The 25,099-nt window shown below is 45.5% G+C and overlaps 1 protein-coding gene across 4 annotated transcripts in view; it reads left to right on the forward strand.

Moving 5' to 3' along the window:
• The first annotated feature begins 356 nt into the window (after nucleotides 1–356).
• Nucleotides 357–25,099, forward strand: part of LOC117978756 (uncharacterized) — a 41,840-nt gene continuing 17,097 nt past the window's right edge. The window contains exons 1-5 of one of the 4 annotated variants that reach the window (XM_034951856.3): nucleotides 357–474; nucleotides 14,922–15,068; nucleotides 15,368–15,408; nucleotides 15,867–15,939; nucleotides 20,568–20,750. In XM_034951856.3, the coding sequence (XP_034807747.3) occupies nucleotides 15,037–15,068; nucleotides 15,368–15,408; nucleotides 15,867–15,939; nucleotides 20,568–20,750 (329 nt within the window). In that variant the 5' untranslated portion in view covers nucleotides 357–474; nucleotides 14,922–15,036. Of the gene's footprint in view, nucleotides 475–14,921; nucleotides 15,069–15,364; nucleotides 15,409–15,767; nucleotides 15,940–16,325; nucleotides 16,423–20,567; nucleotides 20,751–25,099 lie in introns of those variants that run through there. The other 3 variants (XM_063597036.1, XM_063597038.1, XM_063597037.1) reach the window with 3 other exon arrangements.

The following is a 25,099-nucleotide window of genomic DNA, read 5'->3' on the forward strand; positions in this document are numbered from 1 at the left end:
GGGGAAAAATAAAGCTGCCTCTTGCATTTGCAAGGAAATCACGTTCCTTCAGACCCCGTACTGGCGGGGGAAAGGCGTCCTGTTTCTTTAAGAGGCTTCTATCAGCGGGGCGGGAACGGCCGGAGTTTTCCCCCTCAACCCGCAGCTGCGCCCACCCCTTCTTGAGTGACAGACAAACAACCCAATTGAGGAAAGTGAGCTCAGCGAGACGGCGAGACGGAGCAATAGGAGCCCGGCCTGGCCTGTATGGGGCGGGGTCCCAAGAAGGCGGGGCAGGTGGAGGCAGGAGCTGCAGCTGAGTAGAGACCCGGGAGCGGGAGGTGGGCCTAGGTTGGCGCCATGATGAGTGAGGGGCGCGCCGGGGGCTGGAGGCGGCAGCCAGTGGAGAGGGGCCCGGCCCGAGAGACGCAGGGCAGTTAGGCCGGGCCAAGCGCTGCGGCCTGCGTCTGCCCCGGAAGCTGAGGAGCTGAGAGGGTGGGCCTGGGCTGGACCGCGCTGGTTCGTCAGGCCCCCGAGGGCTGGTGGCCCAGCCGGGGCCTCCGGACGGGAGGAGAGGCCGGGTCCTGGACCCAGAAGGGGCGTCGTGTGGAGGCAGAGGGCGGGCCAGGCCGCCGGGCGCGGCGGCTGGGCGGGGCAGCGGTCGGAGGGAGAAGGAGGGAGCCGTTGGGTGGGAAGATCCGGGAGGGAGGGCACGGAGAGGGCTGGGAAGGAGCCGGAGAGCGCTCGTGGCGGGCCCGCACCAATCTAAAGCCCGGGGTCACGCTCGACCTGGACCTCGCTGCCCGGGTCCACCAGTCCGCCCCGTGAATCCTGCATGCTCAGTAGCATCCCCTCTTCTCCTCTTCCCCTCCCCCCTTGTATGTACTTTCCATCCCCTGCGCTCATCCTTCAGGCCCCTCTCGCTCCTGACTGGACAGTTGGAGTGTCCTAAGTGGTCTGCCTGCAGGCACAGGGGCCGCTCTCCTCTAGGCCTCCCACCGTGCGGAGAGAAGCCTTTTCTTTTTCCTTTCCTTTTTTTTTTTTTTTTTGAAACTTTTTTTGAGACAGAGTCTTGCCCTGCCGCCCAGGCTGGAGTGCAGTGGCGCGATCTCGGCTTACTGCAACCTCTGCCTCCCAGGTTCCAGCGATTCTCCTGCCTCAGCCTCCCAAGTAGCTGGGATTACAGGCGCACGCCACCACACCCGGCTAATTTTTGTATTTTTAGTAGCGACGGGGTTTCACCGTTAGGCTGGTCTTGAACTGACCTCAGGTGATCCGCCCATCTCGGCCTCCCAAAGTGCTGAGATTACAGGCATGAGCCACGGCGCTCGGCCGAGAAACCTTTTCAAAATGCAGAGCAGATCTAGACACTTTGGGCGTGAAACTGGCTGGCTTCCCACCCCTTTGTAGGGTGAGACCCAGAACCTCACTCGGGCCCTGGAGATCTGGTCCCGCCGACCTCTCCCAGGTCTATCTACTCCTCCCGCTTTCTCAGTGCTCTCCACACACTGGCCTCTTTCTGTTCCTTTTACATCCCAAGCGCCTGCCTTCCTTGGGGCCTTTTATTTAGTATTCCTCCTCCCTGGTCTGCTCTTTCTCCTCCGGCTTAGTCTTGTAAACTCTTCTTCATCCTTCAAATTTCCGCTTAAGCGTCACTTCTGCAGGGGAGGCAATCCCTGTCTCTGACTCTTGGACCAATACCCTACTTATACCACCCTGGGTACTTGTTCTTCACAACACTTGCACAACTGCAGTTTTACATTTATTTACAAAAGTATTGATATTTCTCTGTCCATCCCACCAGATTGTAAGGTCCGTGAAGAAGATAGTGTCTGGTTTTGCTTCGTATTGTGTCTGTAGCACCTCACACAGGGTCAGGCACTATAAATATTTACCAAATAAATAAATGCAGGGTTTGAATTTGGCAAGAGGAAGGGGATGTGAATCATGGTCACTGATGTCCTACCTGTAGGGGAAGGAAACTGACATTTGGAATGCTTTTTGTGTGCGAGGCTGTGTGCTGGACTGATGCTGCTGTCTAATAGAAATGTAACGTGAGTTATAGATATAATTTTAAATTTTCTAGTAGCCATATTAAAACATGAAACAGTTGAAATTAATTTTAGTAATATATTTAACACAATATATTCCAAAATTATATTATTATAATCAATATAAAAACATTATTAATGGGATATTTTACATTCTTGTTTTTTGTACAAAGTTTTTGAAACCTGGTTTGTATTTTACACTGAGGGCAGCCTGTGCCACTTTTCAAGTGCTTAGTAGCCACATATGGCTAGGGATTGCAGTATTGGGCTGTACAGTGTCACACACTTTATATACCCTCTAGAATCTTTTGAGATAACTATTGTTATCTGCACTTTACTGATGTAAATAGTGAAACTTCTAAAAGGGGTTGCCTGCCAGGGATAATTCTAGAGTTTGTAAGTGGAGGAGGTGGGATTAGGACCTCTATCTGTTAATCTTCAGTCTGGTCTTTCTATATACCTCACGCTGACTCTAGGAGGTGCAAAGGAAGTTTGAGGGTACAGGAAGTAGGGACCAAACTTCTTAAAAAACTTCAGTGTACAGCATATTCTAGCTTGTTCTGTGCTGAGATAATGTGTCCAGATGTAGCAGTACCACCTGCAAAGGTGGCTCAGGAACAAGCATATTTGATGCAGTCGAAGAAAACCCTGCAAGGCAAGTCCTTCTTTGACCCAGTCACCATACCTCGGCCCAGCCTGGACTAAGTCTGGTCCCAGGACCTGGGTAGAAAAACATACATACCATGCAGCATCTCAGAGGTGCTGGGAATACTAGGCTTGTGTTTACAGCCTGGCTTGGCTTTGCTTGCTTTTTTCTTTTCTTTTTTTTCTTTTCTTTTCTTTCTTTCTTCTCCCCTCCCCTCTGCTCCCCTGCCCTCCCCTCCCTTCCCCTCTCCTCCCCTCCCCTCCCCGTCTTTCTTTCTTTTTTTTTCTTTTTGACGAAGTTTAGCTCTTGTTGCCCAGGCTGGAGTGCCAGTGGCGCCATTTCAGCTCACTGCAACCTCCACCTCCCGGGTTCAAGCGATTTTTGTGTCAGCTTCTGGAGTAGCTGAGACTATGGGCACCTGCCACCACGCCTGGCTAATTTTTTGTATTTTTAGTAGAGACAGGGTTTCACCACATTAGCCAGGATGGTTTCGATCTCCTGACCTCATGATTCGCCCACCTCGGCCTCCCAAAGTGCTGGGATTACAGGTGTGAGCCACAGCACCTGGCCTTTTTTTTTTTTTGACACGGAGTTTCGCTCTTGTTGCCCAGGCTGGAGTGCAGTGGCGCCATCTCAGCTCACTGTAACCTCCACCTCCCGGATTCAAGCGATTCTTGTGCCTTAGCTTCTGGAGTAGCTGGGATTACAGGCGCACGCCACGTGCCCAGCTAATTTTTGTACTTTTAGTAGAGACGGGGTTTGACCATGTTGGCCAGGCTGGTATTGAACTCCTGACCTCAAGTGACCTGCCCATCTCGGCCTCCCAAAGTGCTAGGATTACAGGCGTTAGCCACCATGCCCGGCCTACAGCCCCAGTTCAGCAGTTGCTCACTGAGTATCTACCATGTGACCAGCACTGTTCTAGGCCATTTTTGGTGATTGGGTGGTGTATGCCATAGCCTTCATCTTGAGGATGCTTCAGGTATATTTGCAAAGACAACACTGGATCACATAAAATGACTAGATGGTATGCTGCTAGGCATCATGTGGTTTAATGAAGAGCCAGAATCAGTATGGGCCAGAGGCTGCAAAGTGGCTGTCTCGGCCAAGCTGCACGTTGTGTTTTTTAAAATGTTGGATTTAAACTCCTCTAGGCAAGGTGGTACTTTGCAGTGTTGCAGACCCTACATGCAGGCTGCTTGGTTTATTTACTTACCTGCTTGGCTGCCTAAGACATTTGAATTTATAACCCTGTTAGGCATGCTATGCTGGTTTCATGTGAGTCACTAGAAAAGATTTGTTGAGCACTTACTATGTGCCAGGCATTGTATTGGCTGCTGCTTTGGAACTGCTCGTAACATCTTCTAAAGTTCTTCCACTAGGAAATAGTAATAATGATAATAGTGGAACACCAACAAATACTTTGTCTTTTATATTGACTTTCCTCCCGGACTGCCTTCATATTTGCTCTCTCATTTTGTCAACAATACACAGTATACCTGCCTAGCAGGTAGGGCTTTCTGTGTTGGGGAAATGTGGTTTCAGGGCTTTTGCAATTTCTTCAAGTTCACACAGTTAGAATTCTGCTATTATGCTTAGTGCTTTATTATCCTACCTAATGTTCACAACAGCTTTACAGGGTAGTGTTGATGCTAATGCCCATTTTATAGGTAAGGAAATTGTTAATGCTAGGATCCAAGTTTAGGCCTTTCCCACTCCAGAAGACAGCTCCTAACTGTTAAGCTACACTGCCTCACTAGAAGGCCAAAGTGGGAAGAGAGCTCAAAAACATCTGGTCTAGCCCCCCATGTAGATCAGGACCTGAGGTCCAGAAAGGCTTTTGCTTGTGGCAAAGCTGTGCTGCAGGAGGAGGACTAAACCAGAAGTGGGGGCCTAGGCATTCTTTTGTCCCTAACTGGTGGCATGGCCTTGCCAGCTTTTCTGGACTTAGTTCCCTTATTTATATAATGAAAGGGCTTGGCCTGATTTTACGCTGAGAACAATGCTGTGCTATTATGGTCGGTATTGAAGGAGTTCACAGCCCAAGATTTTAGTCATAACCCAGGACTCCTCCCAGCACACCACACTCCCTCCCTACCCAAGCTCCATCTCCTTGTGCAGCCATGGTTTTCTAAAGTTTAATTCTGAAGTTCATCTGTATTTTCCATTTCTGTTTCTGTTTCATTTCCAAAAACTGAGGCAAGTGGTTTGTAAACACTGACTTTTTGTAAGTTCATCTCCTCGGTCATTGTAGTTAGGGAATTGCAAAGTTCCAGGCAATTAATAATCCTCAGTCAGTAGTGTTTTCACTCTCTTTTAAAGGCATTTAGGTCTGGAGGTACCCTGGAGGGAATTTTGCTGTGGAATTCTGTGGACACAGCTGTGTGCCAGGCAGTGTGCTGCAAACTGGGGGAAGAGTAGATGGTGGAATAGACTCAGGCTTCATGAGTCCTTGCCCTCAGGTTGTCAACTCTCCTGGAGCTGTGGGTCAGCCCTGGCCACCATTGAAATCATCTGGGAGTTTATAAATGACCTGGGGTGTGCAGTGATGGTGCACAAGCAGAGTTGAGAACCACTGTTTCTCAGACTTTATCTGACCTAGAGCGTACGTCCCAGAGTTTAACATGCACTTGAACCACCCCAGGATCTTGTTTGAAGGCAGATTCTGATTGGGTGGGTCTGGGCTCCCAGGGATACTGCTGCTGCTGGTGTGCAGACTACACCTATAGTAGCCAGGGAAGAGACTGCACATAGAGAATTGTAAATCAGTAGGATCATAAAGGTATGTATAAAAGACTGGGATCACAGATGAGGATGCAATTAATTTTACCTGAGGTGAGAGGATTAGGAAAGCCACATAGAAGAGTGATTATCTTAGCTGTTCCTTGAAAGTTGCGTAGAAGTTTGCCAGCTGGACGAGGAGGAGGAATTAATAGCACAAGCAAACATACAGACTCAGGAGAGCATGGTTTTTCAGGGAACAGGTGGTCTGGCGAGAACATGGCATCTGCAAAAGACAGTCTGAAAGCCAGTTCCACCGCAGAGCCACGGTGGAACTGTAGTAAGTTGAATGCTCTGCTAAGGAGCTTACTTAAGCACTATTACTTTAAGTATAGGAACACTACAGGTGTCTATGCAGGATAAGAGAAGACCCAGGCAGTTCTTACAGCAGGAATCAAGATGAAGAAACCCAAGCGGTTCCCCTGCCCCCACACCCCTTCTCACCACACTTTTGCCTCTATGTAAGATTGTGGCTTTTAACCATGTTTGAATGAGTCCTGTGTCTAACACACTTCAACAAAAAGGGGAAACCTCAGCTGCTGTTGGTGTGGTGGTCCTTCCCAGGGTTTCCAGCAGTAAACATAAGAACCTTAATCTCTGCCAGTCAAATCCTCCCATTTCTGTACCTCAGAGTCTCATCCTCATTCAGTGGACTGAACTAAGGGAAGTTGAGTCACTTCTCAGATGAGGAGATTTCAGAGGGGGAAGCCTCTATAGAGATTGTGTTCTCGATTAGAAAGAGGGTGTGACCCCAACCTGCCTTCCTGATGAGGTTGCATTCTGTTGCAGGAGACATAAACCAAACTTACCCATGCCTCCTTCACCAAATCAAAAGCAAAATAACTGAACAAAAAGTACACATCCATTCTTATCCTTAAAGGAATAGGGGGAAGGAGGGGAGCTGGAAACCTGGCATTCTTCATCCCAAGTTCCTTACTAATAGGAGGAGATCATCTTTCACTTCCTTCCTTGAGATGGATTTTCCAACCCTGCTGTCAGAATCCAGCTCCGTGAAGCAGCAGTCACTGTATGGGTAATTGATAAAGCTCCATGGGGTCTTCTGTAACAGTGCTGATTTTATAAGCACACCTTCTAGAAGCCACTTAGAGGCTGCTCTATTGGAGACACTAATGTTCCTATTTTTCTATACTTTTCCCAGCTCTATATTTGAGAAACTGGCCTTTTATTCTTAATGACTTACAGTAAAATTGTCTTCAGGTCAGTGTGTGCCTCTCCTGTTTTGTAGCATTTTGAATTTTCCAAATCATCCTTATATCTGTAATGCTTAAAGAGGGGTGGAAGGGATAAGGGTGGAGAGTTGTTTAATCTGGAAGGGGCCCTCTGGGCCTTGATGTGGAACTACAGCTCCTTTATTCTGGTGGTTTGCGGTTGAGCTACAGTACTGCTGAGTGGTGGAGCAAGAGGCTATTTATAACCCTGAGAATTTTGCAATGTTACTGAATTCCTTCTACCTAATTTCCACTTCCTTTCTGGAATGAAAATGAAGAGACTAAGCAAACATGTGCTGGGAGGGTTCCCTACAAGGATATATTTTATCCTGGGAATCTTATCTGGAGAATAGAATTACTTCTAGTCTCCTATCTCCTGATGTTTCTATTCCATAGGGAGAAAAGCAGAGAGATGTTTTCCTCCTTAACTAGAGTTAGGTGTGCTAACCCTGATTTTTCAGTAAGAATTATTCTAATGTTTGATATGAAAACAACAGTTCTTTAATTTAATTTTTTTTAAAATAGAGACAGGATCTTGCTCTGTCACCCAGGCTAGAGTTCAGTGACATGATCATAGTTCACTGCTGCCTCGAACTTCTGGGCTGAAGCGACTCTCCTGCCTCAGCCTCCTAAGTAGCTAGGGACTACAGGAACATGCCACCATGCCCAGCTAATGTTTTATTTTTTTGTAGAAACAGGTCTCTAACTCCTGGCCTGAAGTGATCCTCCTGCCTTCACCTCCCAAAGCATTGGGATTACAGGTGTGAGCCACTGCGCCCAGCCAAAACAAACTGTTAAACAATGAAAATACTTTGTAGTTAAAGGGTATTGGGACACAGAGGGAATACCAAACAACCTGCGCAATTCATGCCCATCCCTGTCCATTTGGAGCCAGCTTGGTTCCAGCTTGGAAGAAGAGTCATCGGGTTTAAGCAGACACAGGTGCTTACTGAGCCTTCGCTGGACACCAAGTGTTGTGCTAGGTTGAGACTGCAGTTATACCTGTCCTGGAGGAGGAACTAGTGGAGATATGTAAATATGTAACTATAATAGAGTATGACAAGATCACACTCGCTAATGGAAGTATGAACAGGATGCTGTGAGAACACAGACGCCCCTGTCCTATTTAGTTTTGCCAGGAAAAGTTAGAGAAAGCTAAGACTAGTACAGGGAAGAGGTAGCATCTGATCTGAACTAGGCTTTGATGCTTGAATAGGAGCTGTTCTGACAGTCAGTAGGAGGAAGAGAATATGCAAAGGTACAGAAGAATTGAAAGAACACGGCCTTATAGAAATAGCAGGTAGTCCAGGGAAGAGTCTGGCTAGATTGTAAAGGACCAAATAGCACACAAGGGACCGTGGCCCACCTGTAGACAGTGGAGTGCTATCTTTTGTTACAATGGTGAGTTCTTGTGAAGGTTTCTTAGCCTCAGTGTGCTTTGGTTTCAGATACACAAACCAGAAATTGCCACAAAGCACCTGCTGCGGGTCAAGTGCAGAGCCACCTGCTTTCTCATGGCTTTCCAGCAATACCAGATAACCTGGGATCAAATTCTGGCTGTGCCACTTGCTAGCTGTGTGACACTGAGCCTGCTACTTAACTCTTCTGTGCCTCTATTATCTCTAAAGTGGGGATAATAACATACCACACAGCATTGCTGTGCAGATTAAATTAATTAGTTTATATAGAGCCCTTAAAATAGTGCCTTAGCATTATGTAATTGTTAGCTAATGTCATCATGTAAGGAAGTATTATGTAGAGGGATCAGTCCTAAGACCTTGGCTTCAGACCCAGTTCTGAAGTGTTGGGTTGACTTACTGTTTTCTTTTCCCTCCCTTCCTTTTTTTTCTTCCTTCCTTCATTTGGGAGGGAGGTGTAGAAAGAGGTACATGGAGAACAAGTTTGTCGATCCATCTGAACTTCAGTTGCCTTACCTGTAAGATAGGAATGTTTTTCAGAGTTCTTATGAGCATCAACTAAAATAATGCTATAGAAGTGAGCAATCAACTATAAAGAGGCTACCTGGGCTGGGCATAGTGGCTCACGCCTATAATCCCAGCACTTTGGGAGGCTGAGGCGGGTGGATCACCTGAGGTCAGGAGTTCAAGAGCAGCCTGGCCAACATGGCGAAACCCCGTCTCTACTGAAAATACAAAAATTAGCTGGGTGTGGTGGCGAGCACCTGTAATCCCAGCTACTCGGGAGGCTGAGGCAGGAGAATCGCTTGAACCCAGGAGGTGGAGGTTGCAGTGAGTGGAGATTGCGCCATTGCACTCCAGCCTGGGAGACAGCGAGACTCCATCTCAAAAAAAAAAAAAAAAAAAAAAAAGGCTGGGCGCGGTGGCTCACGCCTGTAATCCCAGCACTTTGGGAGGCCGAGGCAGGCTGATCACGAGGTCAGCAGATTGAGACCATCCTGGCGAACACAGTGAAACCCCACCTCTACTAAAAATACACACACACACACACACACACACACACACACACTCTCTCTCTCTCTCTCTCTCTCTCACACACACAAACACACTCTCTCTCTCTGTCTCTCTCTCTTAGCCGGGCGTGGTGGTGGGTGCCTGTAGTCCCAGCTACTCAGGAGGCTGAGGCAGGAGAATGGCGAGAACCCGGGGGGCGGAGCTTGCAGTGAGCAGAGATCGCGCCACTGCACTCCAGCCTGGGAGACAGCGAGACTCTGTCTCAAAAAAATAAATAAATAAAAATAAAAATAAAATAAAAATAAAGACGCTACCTGTACGTTACTATTAGATATACGATTACTATGAAGTTACTGTATAACCGATCTGTTGCAAACAAATCAGACTTACCTAGTGGATAAGAACAAACCTGTGGATTTTGCTGTCATTAATTCAGCCATTGTTAATTGCTTACCCAGTACCATCATCTTATGCCAGTGATGCTGCTGTCTGCTCAGACCTCCATTTTAGAGTTCCTGCAGAACTTGGGGGCAGTTTTGGTCTTAGGCTTATTAGTTGCAATGAGTAGATCCATAGACTAGCTTAATTTATAGGAGTTTTATTGGCAGGATACAGTGGACTTTCAGGTACCCCAAGCATAGGAAGTGTAGCCACGTAATCGGGAAAGTTACCAGGTAATGGCTTTTCCCATCTTTCTGATTTCTGGCCTCAGCTCATTTATATATTTCTGGATTCCTCTTGCAGAATCACTTCCTCTGAAAGGCTCTTGGTTTTTTATTCTCCGTATTTTTGGCTTATGCGAATCTTTGGCTTGCCATGGTAACTGCTCTGAAGCTTACTATGATCTTACTTCTCCAGGGCCCGTTATCACCCAGTTCCCTTAGTCTGTGTCTTTTATTTGTTTGTATGTATGTATGTATTTATTTATGATGGAGTGTCACTCTGTCGCCCAGGCTGGAGTGTAATGGTGCAATCTAGGCTCACTGCAACCTCTGCCTCCCAGGTTCAAGCGATCCTCCCTGCCTCAGCCTCCTGAGTAGTTGGGATTACAGGCGCCTGCCATCACGCCCAGCTAATTTTTGTATTTTTAGTACAGACGGGGTTTCGCCATGTTGGCCAGGCTGGTCTTGAACTCCTGACCTCAGGTGATCCACCTGCCTCAGCCTCCCAAAGTGCTGGGATTACAGGCGTGAGTCACCACGCCTGGCCAATCTGTGTATTTTAAATTCAAGAGAAAGAATTGGAATAATTCAGCTAAAGTTGGGTATTCACTTTGGTCCCATCAGCTATGGCAGGGTTGTGGAGAGTGTCATTCAGTTCAGATAGGCTGCCTGGGCTTTGTGGGAAGGACAGAGTCACTGAGAATGGGGGCTTATTAATATCTTTCAAATAGTTCAGTAGTTGCAAATCTCCATGCTTTAAAATGTATATGAACTTTTGAACAGCTGAGAATCATTCAGTGCTAACTTTAATAAACAGAACATCAACCTAGGATATGTCATATGGGGTCAAGAGAAAATAGTAGGTATAGCATAATGAGCTTTGGCTTAATTATCTCCAAAGATGGTTTTCAGAAAGGAGTTAAAAATAATGTGGTTTGTTTCTTAGCAGCACCATCGAAATTAAGGAAGGGTGTAACTTCATTTGGTGAGGACTTTAAAATGGGCATCCTCACTTGGATTTTTAAAATTCCACTTAAGAATCATGGACTTTTAGACTTAGAAGTCACCTGAGACATGCTTTAGTTCTACACTCACATCTTTCTTTCTTTCTTTCTTTTTTTTTTTCGAGACAGAGTCTTGCTCTTTCGCCCAGGCCGGAGTGCAGTGGTGCGATCTCTATCTCGGCTCCCTGCAAGCTCCGCCTCCCGGGTTCACGCCATTCTCCTGCCTCAGCCTCCTGAGTAGCTGGGACTACAGGCGCCCGCCACTGTGTCTGGCTAATTTTTTGTATTTTTAATAGAGACAGGGTTTCACCATGTTAGCCAGGATGGTCTCGATGTCCTGGCCTCATGATCCGCCCACCTCGGCCTTCCAAAGTGCTGGGATTACAAGCATGAGCCACCGCACCTGGCCTACACTCACATCTTTCAATAGAAGAAAACTGAGATTTGGTTAAAGGGGCATGTATACATCGTGAAAGACCTAGGATTGGGTCCTGAGGCCTTTGGCTCTAAATCCAGTCACTTTTTTCAGCAGGGACAATTATCCATCCCTCAATAGAAGAAAACTGAGATTTGGTTAAAGGGGCATGTATACATCATGAAAGACCTAGGATTGGGTCTTGAGGCCTTTGGCTCTAAATCCAGTCACTTTTTTCACCAGGGACAATTATCCCAGCCCAGTGCTCTGTCTGTTGTGCCTTTTGTACCTGCTTATTTTAAAAATAAGAAGAAGCCAAACTGAAGAACAAATGATCTAAAAAGTCATATTGTATAGTTCCGTTTATATGGAGTACAAAAACAGGCAAAACTCATGGATGATGATAAGTCAGAAATTCCCCTTTAAAGGACTGAAAGGATTGACAGGAAGAGGAAGTATGAAGTAATTTTCTAGGGTGATGAAAATGTTCAGTGTCTCGTTTTGAGTGGCGGTTACAGGGAGATGCATGTGTATATGTCTATTATGTATATGCATACAAACATATGTACACTTAAGCCCTCTGCATTTTATTGTATGTAAATTATATCTCAGTTTTTAAAATTGACCTCACAACCATGCAGTCCTAGTCTACTAATTGCAGCCGCTTTGCCGATAAGGATAAGGACGCATCTCTAGGCATCCAGAGATTGATGGCACCACCCCTGGAACGAGAACTCCCTGCCCTGCTGTAACTGCAGCAGAGCATTCGCCCCAGAAATTATGCTGATAGGGCCAGTTTCTTTTCTGAGGTTTGTTGTGTGTCTAGGCATGTAAAAATTACTGTGAAAAATTGTGCCACAAGCCACAGAAGTTATGGAAGCTTTAGGGGCCATAAGGCCAACCCGCTTCAATCCCTTTAGGCTGCGTTTAATTGCAGTGGACAGAAGTTGAAGCTGGCTCAGAGGAAAAGGGGAAAGCACTGGCTGAAGCCAGTCCGAGTTCTGTCCCCCTATTATGACTTACTAGCTGGGTGACCTTGGGCACTTGACAAAACACTGAGCTTTAGTTGTGCCATCTTCAAATGCAGGTGATAATCCTCTTCTGCCTAATTCATGGTGCTGCTGGGAGGACACAATAAAATAAGTGAAAGCACTTTGAAAACTAGTTCCTTTACATTGTCATGGTCTGGAAATGCTGTTTTTTTATGACAGTAGACTTTTGAAGCATCTCATCCTGACTAGGAAATGGTCATGAAAGCATCCCTCTTTCTGAGGCCGGGGGGCTTGTGGGGGACAGAACTTTTACCCCTTTTCATCAAAGAGGTTTATACTTATCAGGCTGTGAGAACTGGCATCTGTGTTTAGGCTGAAAAATTGATAGCATACATGCATAATAGCCTCACAATAGCTATGCTTTGTATGCCAGGAGAGGCAGGTGGTCCCCATTAGCAAGACATGAATTGTGGGTGAATGGCTAAATCTGGAGGATGCAGAAAGGTCTTTTTCATTAAGAGAGAGCCCTCTCCTGGCCAGGAGCGGTGGCTCACTCCTGTAATCCCAGCATTTTGGGAGGCCGAGGCAGGCAGATCATGAGGTCAGGAGATCAAGACCATCCTGGCTAACACGGTGAAACCCCGTCTCAACTAAAAATACAAAAAGATTAGCCGGGCATGGTGGCGGGCGCCTGTAGTCCCAGCTACTTGGGAGGCCGAGGCAGGAGAATGGCGTGAACCCGGGAGGCGGAGCTTGCAGTGAGCCAAGATCGCAGCCACTGCACTCCAGCCTGGGCGACAGAGCGAGACTCCTTCTCAAAAAAAAAAAAAGCCCTCTCCTGAACCTGTAGGCAAGGAGTGTAAATATACATCGAAATAATCCATCAGCCAAGTGACTTCCCTTCGTCAGACCTTGGAGAGAGAATGCTTTAGTTACTGCTTGGAATACCAGTAAGCTATCAGAGTTGCCTAGGATACCAGTCATATGGGCCCATCTTCCAGACTTGCTCAAGATAATTTATTTTCCTTTATTTTGGAGAGAAGTGGGGGAGGTGGTCAGAGGTACTTGCAAAGCCTTGTCCTTATAAGACAGGCCCTTGTGTGAAGATATCTTTATCTCCCTCCACTTGAGTTGTCAGCTGCTATTGCCTTTGGCAATAGGGATGAAAATAGCATTTCCTGTCCCAGCTCTCTTCCCCTTTTTCTGATGTCATCCCACACAGAGGTGGCTTTGCATAGTGTCCTTTGAGGGGAAAGGAGTGGCATTGATGAGTGCGGTGGAAGCAAGAGAGCATGTAGCTGTGCCCCGCTGACGCTGGGATCTTCCTAGGATGACTGCAGAACAGAAGTAGCCTGGCTCCTCCAGCTAACCACTCAACCAAGAAAAGCCTGGCTATTCTTATCTGTTTCGGAGCATATGCTTCTCTCCTAAAGGGGGCCAGCCCCTCCACACCTGTGGGTATTTCTCGTCAGGTGGGATGAGAGACTGAGAAAAGAAATAAGACACAGAGACAAAGTATAGAGAAAGAACAGTGGCCCAGGGGACCGGCGCTCAGCATACGGAGGACCCGCACCGGCACTGGTCTCTTGAGTTGCCTCAGTATTTGTTGAGCACTATCTCTACCATCTTGGAGAGGGGGATGTGGCAGGACTATAGGGTAATAGTGGGGAGAAGGTCAGCAGGAAAACATGTGAGCAAAGGTCTCTGTGTTATAAATAAGTTTAAGGAAAGGTGCTGTGCCTTGATGTGCATGTAGGCCAGATTTATGTTTGACTCTACACAAACATCTCAGTGTAGTAAAGAGCAGTATTGCCGCCAGCATGTCTCACCTCCAGCCACAAGGTGGTTTTCTCCTATCTTAGTAAATAGAATGTATGATCGGGTTTTACACTGAGACATTCCATTCCCAGGGACGAGCAGGAGACAGATGCCTTCCTCTTATCTCAACTGCAAAGAGGCCTTCCTCTTTCGCTAGTCCTCCTCAGCACAGACCCTTTGCGGGTGTCGGGCTGGGGGACGGTCAGGTCTTTCCCTTCCCACGGGGCCATATCTCAGGCTGTCTCAGTGGGGAGAAACCTTGGACAATACCCAGGCTTTCTTGGGCAGAGGTCCCTGCATCCTTCCGCAGTGCATTGTGTCCCTGGGTACTCGAGATTAGAGAATGGCGATGACTTTTACCAAGCATACTGCCTTCAAACACATTTTTAACAAAGCACATCCTGCACAGCCCTAAATCCCATTAAACCTTGAGTCAACACAGCACATGTCTCTGTGGGCACAGTGTTGGGGCTAGGGTTACAGATTAACCGCATCTCAGGGCAGTAGAATTTTTCTTAGTACAGAACAAAATGGAGTTTCTTATGTCTACTTCTTTCTACATAGACACAGTAACAGTCTGATCTCTCTTTCCCCCACACTCTCCTCCCAAGGTCTCAAGACAGGAATTTGCAGTAAATACGTTCTTCTACCACTGAATCCTCTTGACTCTTAAACTGAAGTGCCACATTGGCACATGTTGCTACTGGCTGATCTATGGATGATAGACAGTTTGTCCCATTTCTTCTTGCTGATTTAATATCAAAAAACCCCAAGGAGAGGTTGTGGTATGATCTAGAACAATTCAAACCAAGTAGTTTCATGTGTTACTTTATGCAGTGTCTATCTGCAGACTCTTCAAAACATATAACGAGTGAAAAATGAAGATGTACTCTGACTTTTTCTATCTTTCAGATTCTTTCTCCCCAGGCAGCTGTGTCTGTGTTCTTGTCTCGCAGAATTAGAGCCCATTGGTTGGGAAAAATGCCACCACCATCAGACATTGTCAAAGTGGCCATTGAGTGTCCAGATGCTAATGCCCAGCTCCTTGAAATCGACCAGGTACACTCCTGAAGTGAGGAAAGGCACCTGGGGAGTGCATGGCAGAGGATATCTTGAGGGATGGGGACTACTGGCATCAAGAGTAAGAACCATCAACAGGAAGGCTAAGCTTTGGGCCTGGCCCACCCTAGGGAAGGTCGGTCACCATGGCTTGGGAGAGGCTTCCTCTTTAACAAAAGCTGTTGGGAAAGAAGTACATTCTCATGCCCCGGCTTGACCCTGCTTGGGAGGCTCTCTTGTCTGAACCTTGGCTTGGGTAGGATGTTGCTGCTATTGAAGGCTCTTTCTCTCTTTTTCAGAAATGGCCCCTGGCATCCATTATCAAGGAAGTTTGTGATGGGTAGGTTGAAATGGACCTCGTTTTTGACAGTGGCAGCTCTGACTGAAGGAGCACTGCCACACTTTGAGGGGAGTTCTGGGAAGGATCTCCAGTTAGGCAGGTCCCCAGAAAGGGGCTCTTGGGAATCATTGTCTTGGGAAGGAAGTACAGTTGACAACAATACCCCTAAGGCGTTTATACTTCTTAATTTTTTCCTGTAAGTCTAGCATTGCCCTGCTTGAGGTCATGGTAGGATCTGAGACCCCTCCTCAGTTCCGCACACCTCCTTTTGTGGTGCTTGTCTTTACAAAAGGCTGAGGCTGTGATTTTTTCAACATGACAACCTAAAGCTTTGTTTTTCTCCACTGTATTCCAAATAGGCCACCTGATCCCTTAAGCAACTCTATTGAAAATGACTTATGAGAAGCTTCTGGACAAGAGAGTGGCCAAATGGGATATACTGTTTTTCTCTTGCGTAGGTGGTCATTGCCAAACCCAGAATATTACACCCTCCGTCATGCAGATGGTCCTCAGCTGTACATCACTGAACAGGTTAGTATAGGGAAAGGCAAAATCAATATGGGCCTTGCCTGGAAGTAAATGACCCAAGGAGACAGCACTATTTATCTTCACTCAGCATCCAGGTAGCTTCCATGTGTTAGGTAAAGAGTCGCTCCCTGGGCAGACTGGGAAGCACCAGCCCTTGTTCCTCCCTAGTGGCTGGAAAAAGGTGGCTTTTACTTCCTGAGGGCCCAGGGTGCTAGAAGAGGATCTTAGAAGCTCTTTGCCAAGGAATAAGCAGGAGAAGAGGGCCCGACTGAAGAGCCTGTTACATGTACTGTAAAAAAGACAAAACATTATGTTGATTCAACTTGCTTGTACCACTTTAACATTTTATCTTAGTTAACTTTGTTGTTTCTTTGCTTTTCACTACCCAGACTCGCAGTGACGTTAAGAATGGGACAATCGGGCCAGGCGTGGTGGCTCACGCCTGTAATCCTGCACTTTGGGAGGCCGAGGCGGGCGGATCATGAGGTCAGGAGATCAAGACCATCCTGGCTAACACGGTGAAACCCCGTCTCTACTAAAAATACAAAAAAAAAAAAAATTAGCTGGACATTGTGGCGGGTGCCTGTAGTCCCAGCTACTCGGGAGGCTGAGGCAGGAGAATGGCGTGAACCCGGGAGGTGGAGCTTGCGGTGAGCTGAGATCGTGCCACTGCACTCCAGCCTGGGCGACAAAGCGAGACTCCGTCTCAGAAAAAAAAAAAAAAAAAAAAAAAAAAAAAAAATTGGGCAATCTTACAACTGGCTATCTCCCCGGTAGGTATTCTTCCTTCCTTAGGAGTTTATTCATGTCACAAAAAAATAAGAGCACCTACCATGGGCCAGGCTCTGTTCTAGAAACAAGGACCCTGGAGATTAAAAAGTCAGTCCTTTTGTATCAGGACATAATATAGGAAGATAAGAGTGTCTTGGTTCTCACCACCTAGTGGGGAGTAAACACATGCAATCGAAGGCCTCTCTCAAGGATCTTGAGAGAAAGTTGCTTAGAGAGCTGTGGGAACTCACAAAGGGGACCACCTAACTCAGCCTGGAGATTTCCAGAAAGCCTTGCCAGAGAAAGGGTCACTTAGCTCAGATGTTAAAGGATGAGCAACAATTAGCTGGAGAAATAAGAAAAGGAAAAGTATTCCAGTCAGAGAAATCAGCATATGCCAAGGCACAGAGGTTTGCTGTGTTTGGGAAAAGCAGAAGTGCTGGGTGGCTGGAGGCTTGTAGCAATCATTGAAAAGCCAGATATTCAATGTTCCTTGATGGCCTGCTCATAGGTTTGAACTCTGTCCAGAAGGAAACTAGGGATATTGAAGGATTTTAAGCAGGAAGATATGTTATGTTTAGATTTTAAGTTTTAGAAAGATGACTTTAGTGACCGTGTGGAAGATGGGCCTTAAGAAGTAGGTTGGTGGTAGTAGGAACATTTTAAGAGGCAAATGAGGAATGTTAACAGCCCAGTGAAGGCAAATGGTAATGGAGATGAAAGGATATGAAGAGTATCTAGGAGGTAACCTTTATGAGTATGGTGATATGCTGGATGTGGAAGGAAAGGGGAGAATGGAGAATGACCCTGGTTTTTGCAAGAGCAGCCCTTAAAGGTCACCAAGGAAGCAACCAGAAGGGTAGAAAGAACACCAAGAATGTGAAGTGACTGAGGAGCTTTGGGCAGGGAGAGTGTCAGGATTGAGGAAAATATGGTCTGCAATTTTTAATGAGCAGAGAAATTTAGCAAACTGAGAACAGAAAAGCTGTCTTATGACTTGGGAGGTGAAGAGGACCTTGGTGATCTTCACAAAAAAGTTATGGTGGGGAGGCCAGGTGGCCAGACTGAAGTGAGTCAAGTAAAAGAAAGGTAAAAAAGTAAGGACTTTGAGTCTACTGCTGTATCAAGAAGCTTGGTTTTAAAAGAAAACACAAAGAAGGTGATAACGTGAAGGGGATGTAGAGTCAAAAAGATGCGCTTTTTAAAAGCCCATAAAGCATTCATGTGTTTCACAAATCAAAAATTTTCACAGAGATATAGCAAAAGGTCTCCCTGCAACTCCTGTCCCCATCTGCCCAGTTCCCCACCTTTCTGACCCTTCCTGGTTGTTTCTGTTGCAATTTTTTATGTGCCCTTAAGAATGTGTTAAGATGGAAGAGAGGAAGGTTGAAGGTGCAGGAAAGCAGGTAATCAATAGAACAGGATCTTAGTGGACCAGGAGAGGAAGGACTCAAAGCCCAGGTAGAGGGAATCACCTTGACTGCTAAGCCCCTGAGGAAGACAGCCAATATGATTGCACCTTTGGTTACATTCGTAGAAGCACAGCTAGCAAAATAAGGGCGTGATGGCACCTCTTTTCTTGGTGCAGAGAGAGAGACTGGTTCATCTGAGAGGAGGGGAGGTATGAAGTGATATCAGCCAACCTTTACTGAATGCCTGTATTTTGCTAAATACTTTGTGTAATTAAATCATCTGATCTTTACAAACATCCCATGAGATAGGTACTCTTGATAGCCCCATTCTGTAGACAAGGAAACCAAGGCTTAGAGAGGTTAAATTACTTGCCACTTGTCACACAGCTAATAAAGTAGCCAAGCCTGCTCTCAGACCCAGGTCTGTCTGACTCTAGGCCCATATTCCTCCCATCATGTTCTTCTGCCTCCCCCTCTTCTCCTGAACTCTTCTCATCTTAAGGACTTCATTCTTCCCTCCTAAGCTCTGGTTAATTTAATATGACAGCCTGGGAGTTACACACTTCTAAGGAAGTGCCGACACATTTCAGACCTCTTGCACAGTGCAGTTGCCTTTCCCAGAAGCACATCTCTCTGGAGCGGGAGGCAGCAGCCCAGAAATGCTGTATCAGGAGGAAAATTGACAGAGTTGGAAGTTTCTAAGTGGGATGCAGACCAGTGCTCTTCAGATTGTTCTATGCTGTGACCTTTTCCTGTGGCGCACGTTTTGTCCACTGTAGACAGAATGAGGGCTTCTCTATCACAGAGAGCATTGTGCTGTGAAGGGCCAGCTTTGTAATAGTAAAAGAGGAGAGGCAAAGGGGAGAGGGACAACAGGCCTGACTCCGTGGTGGCAGCAGGAATTGGGCTCCAGTCACTTGCTTAACACTGAGAAAAAGAAGACAGGAGTGTTTTTGCTCTTAAGGCTCTTCCTTTCTAGTGGAGAACATTAAATTAACACCCAAAAAACAGTATGATGAAACAGTAAATTGTGAAGTACTATGTACTAACAAGCTCAGCAGAAGGAAAGCCCAGTGAATGCTAGAGGAGGGATTTTAGCCACAGTTTGCAGAAAAGGAGGCAGGCATCCTGCTAGGAAAAGTTCATGTGCCAGGAGGAGGTTTTGTCTTCATCAGCCTTCATTTTCAAAAAATGATTGGGAAATTGTTTCTGGCTCCTTGATATTCTTAAAATTTCTCCAGAACTATTACTTTGAGGAATAATCATATGGATTTTGAGAGAAAGTTTTTAAAAAATGACCAAGCTTTTCACATTTTAGGATTAAAAGGGACCTTAGAGAACATTAGATTAAATTCTTCACTCAATGCAAGAATCCCTTCTACAGCATCTTTGACAGATAGTTGTCCATATTCTCCTTGATTGCTTCCGGTGACAGGGAGCTTAATACCTCAAGAGAAACCTCTTCTGCTGTCTAACAGTTTTATAAATTTTATTTTATTTTATTTATTTTTTTTGAGATGGAGTCTTGCTCTGTCGCCCAGGCTGGAGTGCAGTGGCATGATCTCGGCTCACTGCAACCTCCGCCTCCTGGGTTCAAGCGATTCTCCTGCCTTAGCCTCCTGAGTAGCTGGGATTACAGGTGCATGCCACCATGCCTGGCTAATTTTTGCATTTTTAGTAGAGACGGGATTTCACCATGTTGGTCAGGTTGGTCTCGAACTCCCGACCTCGTGATCTGCCTGCCTCGGCCTCCCAAAGTGCTGGGATTATGGGCGTGAGCCACTGCGCCTGGCCAGTTTTATTTTATTTATTTTTTTTATTTTTGAGAGAGAGTCTTGCTCTATGACCCAGGCTGCAGCGCAGTGGCACAGTCCTAGCTTACTGCAACCTTGAACTCCTGGGCTCAAGCAATCTTCCCACCTCAGCCTTCTGAGTAGCTAGGACTACAGGTGTGCACCACCACACCTGGCTCATTTTTAAAAATTTTTTGTGGAGACAGGTTGTCACTCTCTTGCCCAAGCTGGTGTCTAACTTCTGGTCTCAAGCAATCCTCCTGCCTTGGCCTTTCAAAGCCTTGGGATTATAGGCATGAGCCACTGCACCCAGCCAGACAGCTTTAATTAATAGAAACCTTCCTCTATTAAACCAATATCTGTTTCTCTGTGACTCATTAGTGGGCCTCCCAGATGTCTCCGGTATTCCCTTGGTAGGAATTTTTTTAATCCATAGACCAGAGTGGTACAGAAAAGATACAGATAAATACAGATTGGTTTTGGCACACTAATAACTCCCTGATTGATCCCACAATTTAGCAACTCCTAAGCAGTGTTAAAAAAGCTAGTTCTGCCTCAGGTTTGGATGTCCATAGAAGAGCCTCTGTGAGCTATCCACAGAGTAGTAACCTGCTCCAAGGAGCAGATGGCACATGTCTTGTCCCTGGTTTCCTAGTCCGAGGCCGCACGCCCAGCTGATGGAGAGGACCCAGTCATCCAACATGGAGACCCGGCTGGATACCATGAAGGTGCTGGCCAAGCTCTCTGCTGACGTGACTTTTGCTACTGAGTTCATCAACATGGACGGCATCATCATGCTGATGAGGCTTGGGGAAAATGGAACCAAACTCTTGTCCCAGTGAGTATGACTAAGGTCTCATTCCAGGGACTTCAGTGATTTACTACATCCCACAGGGCATCCTAGTCTCATTTCCATCAAGTCACATAAGGAGTTTATTGAATACCACCTATGTACAGAGCAGTGTGCAAAGCACTAGAGTCCATACCGAGAGATATAATTCCATGTTGTTCTTCTAAATCTTGCAGTATAGTTGGGCTCTCACAAATTAAATAATAGTACAAAACAGTACTGTGCCAAGTGAGCAGTAAAAATAGGGGCTAGAGAAGTCAGTAGGAGAGCAGTCAGGTCGTGACAGACCTGTTAATTGCTGGAAATGCTTGGTCTGATGAGGGTTACTGAGCACATGGTCCAATATGTCCCAGGTGTGTGTCCATCTGTAACCACCCCCTGCTCCCTCTTTCTCAAGTCACCTTCCAACACACACACACACACACACACACACACACACACACACACACACACAGCTTCCTTTGTGTTTACCCCTGGAAAACCAGCACAGAGCCAGCTCTTCTGTGTGAATCCACTCTCTCCAGAATATACCATAAGTCATGGAAAGAAATAAGAGTCTCAGGAAATGAGACTCCTACAGCGATGAGAGGTGAACCTTGAAAAGCTATTTTAGCAATTAGGAGGAGAAGTCCCATTTTGCATCCCAAATCAAGTAGAGGCCTGCTAGTCCAAACATAGTTTCTGAATAACCTGAGTCACCTGAGCCCTGAGGAATCCTGGCCTCTTAGTCCACATTTGCAGAAATATCAGGAGGTCAATCAGGAAGCTGGTTAGGCAGCTCAACACAGGGTCAGAAAGCTCCTAGGTATGCAAATAAATGTGCACACTGGAAATTGAGTTCTGTAATTTTTCCATGACCTAGAAAACTATGATGATGAAAATGTTCTACATTCATGCTGCCTAGTTCAGTAGCCACTAGCCACATGTGGCTATTGAGTAATTGAGATGTGGCTAGTACAACTGACCAGCTAATGTTAAATTTTGTTTTATTTGAATTAATTTTAATTTTAATAGTCACCTGTGGCTAGTGGCTACTGCACTGGATAGCACAGAGATGAGAAATAATAGAAACCTTTTTTGTTGTTGTTTCAATGGCTAACATTGTCAAAAGCTGAATTCCTGTTTTATGTAAAATTTTGGTTTATATTTTCTCAAAGAAGTGAAGTACAAAAAACAAAACAAAACAAAACAAAAGGATGATCAAGCAGAACTTTGGTAAGGAAGGGTGAAGCAGAGACACTTAATTCAGAGTGGGGACAACAGCAATGACCTTGTTTGAAATGCAGCTCCTGTCTGTGTGGCTCTCTGTGCTCTGTTGGGGTGTCAGTTCTTTACTTCTTAGTTAAAGCAGTTATTTCGGTGGTGCAATGCTTTTTTGTTCAATAAGCATGATTTTTTTACACAGCTGGTTTATCTCCAGTATGGAAACTCTCTGCTTAATCATCTTGATTTCTCTGGGCTTGTTCCTACTCTGCAGATTTAAGCATGACACTTGTATCTCTCTCTCCAGGCTCTGATCTAGGATGACAGCTTCTATGATGTGCCCATCTACAGAAATATGCAAATTGCAACTTTAGGAAGATTAAAAGAGGGCCCTGCAAAAGGCATCTACAGGCCCCATGTGCTGTTCACCTTTCTTATTTATTGGTGAAGTGAGTCCTCATCCATTTATTGGGCAGTTGCAAGCAAAAGAATTAACTATGACAATTCACCTTGATGTACAACAATTTAGTCTGTTTGGAGTTTCCACTGTTGGAAAAAACCTAGTTATCCTAATTAAGAACAGTTACAGATAGTATAGTGATAGCTTTTTTTTTTTTTTTTTTTTTGAGACAGGGTCTTGCTCTGTCACTCAGATTGGAGTGGAGTAGCATGATCATGGCTCACTGCAGCCTCAACCTCCCTGGGCTCAGTGATTCTCCCATCTCAGTCTCCTGAGTAACTGGGAATACAAGCACATGCCACCATGCCTGAATATTTTTTCTATTTTGTTTTGTTTTATTTGTTTTGTTTCATTTTCTAGAGATGGGGTTTTTACCATGTCACCTAGGCTGGTATTGAACTTCTGGACTCAAGTGATCCTCTCTCCTCAGCCTCCCAAAGTACTGGGATTACAGGTGTGAACCAGCATGCCATGCCTATAGTGATACCTTTAAGTAACCCTCTCTTTTCTTCTTTTGGGCAATTTTTCAAAGCAACAGGCACTTTATTAAATAAGAAAGTTGATGTGCTTTCCTAATGCCTGCTAATAAAGTAAAGAACCAAGGAACCTCTGTGATTTCAATGAAATCCCTCCAGATGTTATAGGCTACTTGTAACAGACAGGTATGGTAGGAACTGTGGTCAAGCTGTGATAGGCAAATAGATCTTGCTGAGGAGGAAGAATGATTGGCTAAGATAATGTCCCAGGACAGCTGGCATACCTTTAGACACAGCTAAATTGAATGCTTTCTGAGGATGAGTGTATTAGTCTGTCTCACACGCTATAAAGACATACCTGAGAATGGGTAATTGAAAAAGAAAAGAGATTGAATTGGCTCACAGTTCTGTGGGCTGTACAGACTTATTCTTATAGGGAGGCCTCAGGAAACTTACAATCATGGCAGAAGGTGAAAAGGAAGCAAGCACATATTCACATGGCTGAAACGAGTCAGGGGAGGTGCTATACACCTTTTAAACAAGCAGATCTTAGGAGAACTTTATCATCAGACAGCACTAGGGGGATGAGGCTAAACCATTAGAAACCACCTCCATGTTGCAAATACCTTCTACTAAGCCTCTCCTCCAACACTGGCAATTACAATTCCACATCAGATTGGGGATGGGGGGGTGCACAAATCCAAACCATATCAAGAAGCATTTTAAAAATTGAGGGAAGTTCTAATCAAATGGCAAGTCAGGACACGGCATTCCATCAACATAACACTCCTCTCAATACATGCCAAAATGGGAGAAAGGAAAAAGTGCAAGGATGAAGAAGGGATACAGCAAAATGACAAGATGACTAACAAGATGACCCCTGTGGAAAGCATTTACTGATTCAACAACCAAATAATGAAGAAAATAAGAGCAAATTTGCTGAGTTTCTATGCTCTTTATGTTTATTAGGGAAGGGCAAAAGCCAGTCCCTCGACATTGTTACTGTTAATTAACATCATCACTGCCTGCTCTTAAGTGTCTAGATACTTTCAAGAATCTAGTATTATCTTCACTTAAATGTTTCTTGGATGTGCCCTGTCATGCATATGATATTGCAAAAAGATTCTACATTAACCACAGCAAGATGGCTATGTAATAACTGGGATCACTTTAGGGGAGCATATTTCTACCACATTTTGAGATGGAAAATGAAGTAAAGATATCCATTTGTCAATTTCTTCTACATTTTGCAAAACATTCAAAGAGATTATTTTATTTATTTCAAAGATGTACACATGTTGAAATTAAAATTTAAATTAAGAAAATTTATAAACTGAGTCAAAAGAAAAGTAAGCGAGGCAGTTCTGCATGCCCTGAAGTGTCAGGCATATATGACTAAAGTATTCGGCATTTGGCCAGGTGTGGTAGCTCATGCTGTCATTCCAGGATGTTGAGAGGCTGAGGCAGGTGGATTGCTTGAGCTCAGAACTTTGAGACCAAGCAAGGCAACATGGTGGAACCCTATCTCTACGAAAAATATGAAAATTAGCCGAGCATGGTGGTGCTCGCCTTTTCATACCAGCTACTGGAAAGGCTAAGGTGAGAGGATCATTTGAACCCAGGAGGTCAAGGCTGCAGTAAGCTCTGGTTGCACCACTGCACTCCAACCTGGGTGCGAGAGGGGGACCCTCTGCCCAGGACTCTTGGGATATGACTATACCCATAGGGATTGCCCGCAGTAACCTCACATTTGAGTGGAAGTGGAGATCATATGTACCTGTAACAATATGTAGTGAAAAAGGAAAACATAAGAAATCATGGCAGAAATGGCACAAAGTATAAAAGACGCTTGGTGTAATTGAGAGAGGCTTTCTGGTGATAAAATTTGAACTGATTTCTGGAGAATGGGTTTAATTCCAATAGAGGGAGATGGACCAAAGTTAATTCTGATGAGGGAAATGTCTTGAGCAAAATCTAGAAAAGGGAAACATGCCCATTTTAAGTGTTAATGAGGGTCCAGTTGGGGTACGGTGCAGGAAGAGAGTTCTAGTGAAAAGGTAGTTGGTCTGATCGGACAGGGTCTTGCAGGCAGAGGCAGATACTATCATTATTCCATTGTTCAGATTGGAAAACAGACACAGAGAGCCCAAGGTCACAAAGCCAGAAAGTGAATCTGGGCAGTCTAGCGGTAGCACCCT

This window comes from Pan paniscus, chromosome 16, assembly GCF_029289425.2.
Source record: "Pan paniscus chromosome 16, NHGRI_mPanPan1-v2.0_pri, whole genome shotgun sequence".
Lineage (NCBI taxonomy): Eukaryota > Metazoa > Chordata > Mammalia > Primates > Hominidae > Pan > Pan paniscus.